This window comes from Henckelia pumila, chromosome 2, assembly GCF_033568475.1.
Source record: "Henckelia pumila isolate YLH828 chromosome 2, ASM3356847v2, whole genome shotgun sequence".
Taxonomy (NCBI): Eukaryota; Viridiplantae; Streptophyta; class Magnoliopsida; order Lamiales; family Gesneriaceae; genus Henckelia; species Henckelia pumila.
In genome coordinates this window covers 36,629,287-36,640,040 of record NC_133121.1, presented here as the reverse complement: position 1 = coordinate 36,640,040, position 10,754 = coordinate 36,629,287, and the positions used below count along the sequence as shown (strand labels likewise).

At 36.8% G+C, this 10,754-nt stretch overlaps 1 protein-coding gene across 6 annotated transcripts; it reads left to right on the top strand.

Annotated features, from left to right (window-relative positions):
- Positions 1 to 253: 253 nt before the first annotated feature.
- On the top strand, positions 254 to 5,696 carry LOC140879938 (receptor-like serine/threonine-protein kinase ALE2). Of its 6 annotated transcripts, none has more exons than XM_073283928.1 (12): positions 254 to 320; positions 872 to 1,046; positions 1,804 to 1,914; positions 2,109 to 2,234; positions 2,318 to 2,425; positions 2,515 to 2,619; positions 2,728 to 2,835; positions 2,925 to 3,296; positions 3,403 to 3,696; positions 3,952 to 4,344; positions 4,425 to 4,668; positions 4,861 to 5,696. In XM_073283928.1, exons 2-12 carry the CDS (start codon positions 971 to 973, stop codon positions 5,516 to 5,518), a joined length of 2,595 nt encoding a protein of 864 aa, XP_073140029.1. In that variant the 5' UTR covers positions 254 to 320; positions 872 to 970; the 3' UTR covers positions 5,519 to 5,696. The 6 variants fall into 6 exon arrangements, with proteins under 6 accessions (XP_073140029.1, XP_073140030.1, XP_073140027.1 ...); XM_073283929.1 differs by lacking the exon at positions 254 to 320 and having other exon boundaries at positions 330 to 883; positions 934 to 1,046; XM_073283926.1 differs by lacking the exon at positions 254 to 320 and adding an exon at positions 331 to 686 and having other exon boundaries at positions 4,861 to 5,695.
- Positions 5,697 to 10,754: the final 5,058 nt, after the last annotated feature.

Here is a 10,754-nt window from a genome sequence, read left to right as displayed (position 1 = left end):
ATTAACGTGGGAAATCTCTTGAATATTTCTTTTTAAAAATATGATTTCCCAAAGTGTATTTGAAATACACTGCAGGAGTTTTTTTTTTTTTTTTTTTTTGAAAAAAATGATTGACCTTAGCTTTAAAAAAATTATTCCTGATTAATGTCGACTCAGTGAAAAATAGTTAAGAATTGGGGTCGTGTACATCCGAATACCATGGAATTGAGCATTAGCGATTCCATGCTCATTTTCCAATCAACTAGTGAAACATGCGTGTGTATACATACATACGTTCCCATGATGTGCTCTGCATTAGCCAATTATGAAATGATTTGAAGGTGGAAAACTGTTATTTGAAAAAGATTTCACACCCCCCCTTTTTTTTTTCTCAATCAAACAAATCTACACGAATTTCAAGACATCAAATTTTCAACGAACACATCAAAGGGAGGGACACAAGTCCTAGTTTTTCAAAGAAACCAGGAATATTTCTTATTTATTATTTATATAATTCTTGGAATTTCTGTGTCATCCCCCACAACGAGATTATTGTTGTTTTGTTCCTTTGTTAAAGACTGTAATGCTTCCTTCTTTTTGCCTCGTCGGTTTTGGGAGTGATCTTTTATCAATGAAAGGGATACTATCTCGCCCCGAACACTCAAACTCTGCCCAAAAAATTAGTTTTTTTAGCAGGGTTAAATCTGGTGTGTATGAGCTATAGAAAATTTATTCTTGCACCTAATGTAGTTGTAAACTTTTATTTGCCACACTGTCTAGTCTTTACTACTTGGGTGGTACTACTTGTGGGTCTGGGTATTTTCGTACCTCACTCTGTGTTTTTGATGTTTTTCTAAGACAGGCCCATGTAAGTTTGTCGTACATTATGCAGATTTTTTTGTTGATATCGGTGATGTTTATTTCTTGATTGAGATGGGTATTTGGGGAGATCAATCTTGAGGGTTGGTCTCTGTATTTCTTGCTGGGCAAAATGGAGCTGCAAATGAGTTTCTTGGTTGTGGAGATTTGTTTGATCCTCTGTGCTGTGTTATTTCAAGAATCTGCAGGTAATGGGTTCTGCTTATTGTTAAAGTTAGTGGTGTACTAGATTGATTTGTTTCCCTTTGAACTAGACTGGGATCCATGGATTCTTGATTTGATTGTTGAAGGTGTACGAACTTTGCAATGATAATTCTCCAAAATCATGATGATATTCTGAAAGAGAGTTTCCGGTGTTTGAAGTTTAATATGCTATAAACTCCTTTTTTCTCTCTTTATGCCTCGGATTTGATTTTTTGAGAATAACTCACCAATGTCGATTTTAGACTTGCTTTGGATATTCTTTTAAGTTAACCTATACTACTATGGTTCTAAAAGAATGTGATCTTTGCTGTTTCCAGCGGTCACATTGGAGATTCAGTAGGGATGACTCATTTACGAAAACCACATGTGAAATATAACGATGTTATTCATTTAAAATGAGTTAGGTGCGCCGTTTGGATGCAGTGCTTCCTGGTGGCACTTCTTTGGTTACCTGCTGTTCATGTTGGAAGTTAGAACTCTTCCATTTTTATCCAACCTACTGAAACCATGATTTAGAGATAATCTTTCCCTTTCATAAATGTTTCTTGAATTCTTAGATGCTTACGCTCCGAAAGAATGTTTGCTCGAATCTTCATCGCCTTGTTCGGATCGTAGCGTGTATACCGTTTCCATGCTATTAGTGTTACAATGTGATTGCATTTAAGTGGATGGCTTCACCAGATACCTTCTTGAACCGTCTTTCTTCCTTTTGTTGAACTCTGATGTGACTTCTAAGTGCAGGTTTAAGTTCCCAGTCTCTGTCTGTGGCTTCCTTGCTTCATTCCATCAAAGTGAGAGCCCCTGATGTCACGCTTTACAGAGGCAAATGGCGTTATATGTTATTGCAAAATGGTGACGTTTCTTCTCTCTCGAGTACTTGGCTCGGTTTGCTCATGACTTTTGTTGTCTGGATTATGTCAAGAAATTACTATCAGAATCATTGAAAAACTTGTAGAAAATTCTGATTCAAGAAAATCATATAAAATATAAAATAACACATAATGTATCATATTGACTTCCCCATAATCAGTGGTTGGTTATTCTAGATCTTGCTCTCTCACCAACATCAGCTGACACCAGCACACAGCATAGTGAACATGGAACTTTCACTGCGGAGCCTGATCTCAAAGCGCTTCATGACAAATCACCTGCATACAATCTATCAATCGAATGTATGTTATTAAACACAGTAAATAGATCTTGCAAATTAAATATATTTGCCACTAATTTTGACAGTTTATTTTTCTACTTCTAGCCCCCAATAGTCACAAAATAAATAACACAAGAAATGTGCTCAAAAATCACCACGTGCATAAAAAAATATACCACTTTGCTCCCAAACCATATCATCAGCTTCCCCCTGGTCAGTTCTCTAGCTACTGAAAACATCTGTTTTTATTATTCAACTTGCTCAAGTTAATAAAACAGAATCTTTTCGGCTCTTGTTTGCAGGATCTAGTATCAGCCATTCTCCATCTCCATTACCTTCAATAAAGGGGCGAATTTCATCCGGGCAGTTGCCTTTGCCAGCCATTCCACACAATCATCACATGAATAGTAAGATAATAAATTTCCACTCATTTTCTTTTTATATTTTTTTCAGTTTGAAGTTGATTTGATGTACTATGTAGATGAACTACTAACCATTATCTCTGTCTCCGCTAGAGCCCAACAGCCCGAGCCCTTCGCCTGCAATTTCTCCAACCACGGAAACCAATGAGAAATCTCTACCACCAATACCAAGTCTTGCATTACCATCTCCTCGAAATCAATGTATGTTTACTTGGTGCATAGTTTCTATAGTATTACCTCCTAGTTTATAACTTCATTTGACAAAAGATCCTTACGATCTATCATTACAGGGTGTAACTCTGTAATTTGCACCGAGCCACTTACCTATGCACCTCCCGGAGCACCCTGTGGTTGTGTTTGGCCAATTGAAATCAAACTTAGCTTTAGAATATCCTTGTATTCATTTTTCCCTCTGGTCCCTGAACTTGCTGTAGAAATCTCTACTGCCATTCCATTAAACAAAAGTCAAGTTCGAATAGTGGGAGCAGATGCAGTAGACCAACAACTTGAGAAAACCACTGTCCTAATCAAACTGGTTCCCCTGGAACAGAATTTCAAAACTGAAACAGCTTTTTCAATATATACGAGATTCTGGAAGAGAGATATCCCCATCAAAAAGTCTGTTTTCGGCACTTATGATGTGCTCTATGTTCGCTATCCAGGTTACCACTAATGCAATGACTATTGTGAACTTATCGACAGAAGTCTATTCTATCAAATATTACATGATAACAAGATTCTTGGTGCTTTAACGAGTGATGTTTATAGGTCTACCACCATCTCCTCCTGCACCATCCTTTGCTTCGGCCACAATTGACGACCATCCTTTTCCAAGCAGTAGGAATGACGACGGTCCTGTAAAACCGTTTGGGGTAGACATAACAAGTCATAAGAAAAATGAGCCTGGCAAAAGCATAGTGGTGATAACCATTCTATCATCTGTTACAGCTTTTGTATTGTTTATAGGCTGTATGTGGCTGGTTTTATCAAAATGGGGATGCTTCTTTTGTCCACACAGACAAGATCCACAAGGGTTAATATCTTCGGACCAAAAAACCTCAGGTACCACATTCTGATAAAATGACATAAAGAAAACAATGAATTTAGAGTTTCATAAAATTCATATTTATTCATTGCATCCTATCTTTGAAAGGTTAGAATAGTAAAAAACACCTAAGAGAGGCTGCTTAACAAGACAATTTTTTCCACTGTTCAAAAAAGCGTATTCTAAGATTTAACTCAAGTACTTCTGTATCCAAACATGTTTATTATTCAGATATCAACCGTGGGTTGTATGTAATAAATTCAAAATGGCAGGTGGCAATAGATTGTTGGCAATTAAAAGTGGAATTAGCTCAGCTTCAATGTCCTTCAGTTCTAGCCTTGTAGCGTATACAGGAACTGCTAAGGTTTTTAGCATTGATGACATTGAGAGAGCCACAGATAACTACAACACTTCAAGAAAACTAGGAGAAGGTGGCTTTGGACTTGTATATGGCGGGGTTCTTGATGATGGAAGAAAGGTGGCAGTGAAAGTTCTCAAGAGAGACGACCAACAAGGAAGCCGTGAATTTTTGGCAGAAGTTGAGATGCTTAGAAGGCTACATCACAGAAACTTGGTCAAATTGATAGGCATCTGCCCAGAGGACCATTGTAGATGCCTTGTCTATGAGCTTGTTCCCAATGGAAGCGTTGAATCTCATTTACATGGTCAGTACATATTTCCTCAATTTGTTGGTAAAAGTGTGTGTCCATCCATAAGATTCTTGGTGGTCTATTTGATGGTATAGGAGTTGATAAGGAGATTGCTCCTCTGGACTGGTATTCCCGTATGAAGATCGCCTTAGGTGCAGCTCGAGGTTTGGCATACTTGCATGAGGATTCAAGTCCTCGTGTGATACACCGAGACTTTAAGTCGAGCAACATCTTGTTGGAAGACGACTATACACCTAAAGTTTCAGATTTTGGTTTGGCTAGAACAGCAGCGGATGGAGGAGATAAACATATTTCAACTCATGTCATGGGAACTTTTGGGTAAGCGTCATTTTGCTATTAAATGTCCATCACCATCATCGATACCAATATAAAACATTTAGGAAACAACAATTGTCTCTCTTTTCCAATGTGGCACCACAATCCAATTGAGTTTGCGTATTTCCATGTCTTTTACTGAAACTATTTAAAAGATCTTATTTTTTTATCTACTTAGGCATATTCCTTTTGCAGCTACTTAGCTCCTGAATATGCGATGACAGGCCATCTCCTTGTTAAAAGTGATGTTTATAGCTATGGTGTAGTTCTACTTGAGCTACTAACAGGGCGAAAACCGGTGGATTTGACGCAGCCACCAGGCCAAGAAAACCTAGTTACTTGGGCCCGTCCACTCCTCACCATCAACGGCGGCCTAGAAACAATCATCGACCCAACTTTAAAACCAAATGTACCATTAGATAGTGTTTCAAAAGTTGCAGCAATTGCATCAATGTGCGTTCAACCAGAAGTTTCTCACCGTCCCTTTATGGGAGAAGTTGTTCAAGCTTTGAAGCTCGTGTGCAACGATTTTGAAGAAACAAAAGAGCAAATGTCTAGAAGCTGCAGCCAAGAGGATTTCGATATGGACATAGAAAGTAAACGAAGCAGAACATCTGCGGAACTTGTGGAGGCTTTAGGCAAATGTGATTCCGCTTTAGATGCTAAAATAGCATTATCTGCTGTAGATTTGAAGAATGCATCAGTGGGATTTGAAGGGCAGGAATCTGAGTCTTTTAGGAGGCAGTTCAATTCAGCTCCTTTGGTAATGGGAAGAAAAAAGAAATTCTGGCAGAAACTGAAAGGGCTTTCCAGAGGCAGCATGAGTGAACACGAGTTTTCATCGAAATTGTGATTCAAGTATATTCTTTCTTCCATCTTGTCGTAAATTTTCCCATAAAATCACATTTTATTAAGCTCGAAATGATGAATTTTTTAAACAAAAAACAAATGATGAATAGTAATAAATATCTTCAAGTTATTGTATGTAATTCTCGGATCTCAGGGAGTATACTATCGATATTGCACTTGTTGAAGTTCATCTTTGGTTCAAATTCAAGTGATTAGCAAGGCCATATAGCCCACCGAGTTGCACTTTGTTGAATTAACTCGAAGCTATCTTTTTGATAGAGCAGGTGTTCTGCAAATCAACCATTGATATTCTGAACATTATTATTTCGAAAACAAGTATAATAATAGAAAGGTTCTAGAAAGTGTGATACGTGACTTAAGCGTGAAAAATGCTGTTAGTATTTGTAATAGTTTTAATCAATCAGTATATGAAATAATACATAATTACATAAACATATAAATTTAAGAATGAATGCATGAAATATGATAAACTTTTTCACTAACAAGAGTAACCACTATGATTATTTTAGTGTTTTTTTTGTTCAAGCTTTTTTGCATTATCAAATTTTTAAAATTTAAATGTTAATTTGTATAAAATAATAATAATAATATAATTGACTTTTTAATTCGAAAAAACAAAAGTTGGCATTTTCAAAATTTTGTCAAGTAAAAAGTTGAAAAGTGCTTCTTAAAAGCTCTCTCAAATACTAACTTAATGTGGTTATCATAAGTTGATAGTTTTTTCTCAAACATAAAATTCTTTTCTTTTTTTTTTCCACGTTCCGTGCTCAATCCATGCTTTTTATCACACTGACAATTAGTATTATTTATTTTGCATGACAATCCATGTTTTTTATAACACTGACAATTAGTATTATTTATTTTGATACTCATGCAAGTTGTGTTGATAGAACTTGAGGTCGCAACATTATTTGTGTAGTAACCCGAAATTCGTTTTGCATGATTATATGGGTAATCATATTTAGTATAAGTAAAAAATGATTAAAGAGTTTTAATATGATAAAATCAAGTGGATAAAAGATTTCGGATTGATCGAAAATGGGTCATAGTACAAAATGGGCTCGGGTAGTTCGGAACCACCAACTTGGACCCAAAGGAAGTTTGAAAGATCCGAGGTGGGTTCGGAAGCACCGAACTGTTCATTGGGGGTTTGGAAGCTAGGGATGAGTTCGGAAAGTCCGAACTCAAGATCGGATCTTCCGAAGAGTTAGATCATGCGCATTATCATCGTATCAAGAGTGTACCAACACGTGAGAATGCATGCAGATCGGAGCTTCCGAAATGGGAGTTCGGAGCTTCCGAAGATGATCGGAACTTTCGAAGTGCAGATCGGAGCTTCCAATAAGGGTTGTTCGGAGACGACAAGCATGTGAGTTCGGACCTTCCGAATTCTGTCTATAAATAGGCCGAGATTTCTCATAATTTAGTGTGTGTTTGAGGTGAAATGATTTGATCAATATATATCCTTAGGGTTCTAGTCATCTTCTCGAGGGTCGGGCGATAGCGAGGTGCTACGAGGCTTGTGGCATAGCTGCACCGAGATTAGGGCTTTCGACATCAGCGGGCTGACGACGGACGCAGGTATAGTCCGAGATCCCTAGTAGCATTAAGAAATATCTATTAGCTTAGTTAAAAATTTTAGATCAGTATTAGTGTTATGTAATTGTCTTGACTTGTAGTGATGGATTGTAGATGCTTATACATCTAGGCCAGTTGTTGAGGTACGTAAGTACTGACTGAGATACCAACGAGTATGCATGCTTATATGTTGCATTTTATATGTCATCATCCATATTTTACTGTTTTATTATATTATGTTGTATATGCATATTCATGTTGAGTCGTATCTTTTTCAAGATACCCTTTCTAGTAAGGTCGTTCAGCCCTATATCCTTGTTATTGTCGGACTCCGGGAGACGCCGTGATGACGAGGAATAAAGCTACGGTGATCTTCGACGAGTGTGGAGAGTTACCCAAGGGAGTTGACCTCAGATGGTACTACATAGTTATTGGAGCATAGACTAAGCATGACTTGATAGAATACCAATACTCAGTCATTTGCATGCATCATGTCAGTTGTATACTCATACTTTATGTTCTTAGAGTTAGTCGCTCACGTCCTTGTTGTTATTTCTTGGATATCCCATTCGACGGGTTTGCTGCAAGTGACTCAAAGTTGGACATGTGCGTAGTAGGTGACCAAGGCTGGGATGTAGAGGTTGCCATTAGTTTCTTAAACTTTACTTTGGGTATTCGATTGGGTTGTATTTTGACCTATTGTTTACTTGGATTTTCGGTTGTATTCTGTCGGGTTAGCAGTTTATTTAATTTTCACAGTTATCTTTGATGTTGTTTACCTTCTTAAGTTAATCGCATGCTTAAAGTTCTGTCTAATAGGTGGTCTGAGTTGGATCACTACACTTTGTGACTATATTTGATAAGAAAGATATCCTTTAGCTCTCTAAAAATAATAATGTATTCATCATGAACTTTTGTTACAATCAAAACTAATGTGGAAACTTTTGCACAAATTTTTGCTATCCTTACCTTATATTGTCCAAGTACCTCACTAATTAAATAATAATTAACTTATAGATACAGTTATGCGCCATTTAGCATTACCATTATAACTCAAATTTATAGCACTATACTTTGATTAGATTTTGAATTCGTGAAAGTCATAAAGAAACAAGTTGGGTGGTGTTAATGTGATTCATGAAATAAGAATTTGTGCATTATGGATGGGTAGTATTCCCTACATCCATTTTTCACAAAATTGAACAAGCTTGTTTCAAATTCCGATGGAATGACAAGAATGGTAAACATGAATTTCATTGGTCGAAATAGACAAATCTATGTAAACCAAATGTTTTGGTGGATTGGGCTTCCACAATCTGGTTGCCTATGACAAAGATTTGTTGGCTAAACAGACAAGGCGTATGTATCACTCATTTTCATGTTCTTTGATGACCAGGGTGCTCAAAAATAGATATTTTAAACGTATTAATAAGAAATTGATTAAATGATTAAGTACAACTAGTGGACATATGATAATATGACAATTTTTTTTAAAAAAATTTGATAATGTGATAACTTAAAAACATAAATGTGCATGAATTTATATTTTCATGCATTTTAAAGTCTATACTTAAAAAATTATATGTTTATGGCTTAAAAATTTTGACCGCATTAATTTTCGATAAAAATTTTTATTTGTTTAACGTGTTTAAAAATAGTTCATAATACATCATAATACACTTAGATACATAAAAAACATGTGTAACTAATTTTGATGAACTCAAACAAAAGAAAAATAGCCAAAATAGCAAACATGTGTATATTCACCTATTGTTTACTTGGGTTTTCAGTTGTATTCTGTCCGGTTAGAAGTTTATGTAATTTTCAAAGTTATATTTGATGTTGTTTATCTTCTTAAATTAATCGCATGCTTAAAGTTTTTTCTGTTAGGTGATCCGAGTTTGGTCACTGCACTTTGTGACTATATTTGAGAAGAAAGATATCCTTTAGCTCTCTAAAAATAATAATGTATTCATCATGTACTTGTAAGAGTGGGTGCCCAGTGAGCCAACTGTGTGGCTATGGGCTTTGATGACTCTTTGTATAAACAATCTTTTGTTTAATATTATTTACACTTTTATGGCAATGACTTTATATTACTTCATATTGTTATATTGTGATATACTATTGTTGTTTTGATAAAGACCTTGAATATACTATAGTGTATGTAAGATGTGGTAGAACATGGAGATGTCTATCATGAAATACATCTTATAGTCACTGTATGTTCTAAAACCGTTCCTAGTCGATTGAGCCGTCCGATAATAAGGATAAGGATCGCTCGAGTTTGAGACTAGCATTTGCGATGCGGAGTACCACGTTTCATTGGTAGGGAACATGGAGATGTTCGAAGCATGCAAATGGATATTCATAGGATGAATAATCGAACTACCCTATCCGGACTTTCCAAGTGGTTATCACTTATCGAGTGGATTAAGTCCGCGGTTTTGGTTGTACACCATTAGTCCTTACGACTTGAAACATCATGGAGACTCTATATGCTAGTGCTGTGCTTTGACTCGTTTACCGACTCTATGGGGGTCATCAGGTGTCGAGATTGGGTACAGTTACGACACATATAGGAGTCAATGCATTGTTGTCAAGGATTCACCACATACTTGCGAGTGTGGATATCCTATGCGATCTGAGGAGATATTAGTGTGATAAATCTCTGGCCAGAGTAATTGATGTGATTTAAGAAATGGTTTCTTAGTAGCACATGCGATGTCACTAATTTGATCTTCAAGATGTATTGCATAGTTATCGAATCTTGAGCGACTCTCGATATACCAATGGTTGTTGATTCGATCGGGATATATGGATGAAGGGACCGTACTGTACGCTAACCAAAATCTACTGGTTCTTGTAGGCACTATCAGTGATACCTAGGGAATCATGGGGCGATGTTGCTAGGCGCTTTACCATGATTCGTTGGGCAAGTCGGAAAGTGTTGTTCCGAGTCACAAGGAGTTGTGAGCCCACGGCTAGCTGTATCCCTGAACCATTGAGGGTCACACAGTGTAATGGAGTTTTAATCCCCGTTGAGATAGTTAAATTTAAAGAGTTAAATTTAATGAACTAAGGAGTTGGACTTCTTAAATAAGAGTAAGGGAGTAGGATTTCCTAAAATGACATAGGGATGGACATTTTTGGAAACCACTGAATTCGGATTCAGGAAAATTTATTTTGACTTTAAAACGTGCAGAAATGGTTTCTGTGCACATTGGTGAAATCGTTTCATCAATCGGAGTCACGATGAATTTTATATTAATTTCTGAACGAGTGGGCTTTGCTTGTCGGGCCCCAGCTTATGACTAATGGGCCCTAAGGTGTTAGTGGCCTGCATTATAAATAAGTTATTTCAGTACACAAATTACACACAATAGGTCATAATTTTGAGACAGGATTTTCGAAACCCTAGCCCCTCTCAAAACGTTTTCGGCCGCCTCTCCCTCCCTCTGCCCGAGAAAATTCCGGTCTGTGATTTTGAATCGCAGTAAGGAATAACGAATCAAATTCGTGTATTCTCTTCGCAGAAAACTTCTGATAGATTTTCTAGTGCAATCTATCAGAGGGATTAAACCTCTGTTCGTGGACCTGATTGAAGGCGTTCATCGGTTCCAGGGAGAGACAACAAGAGC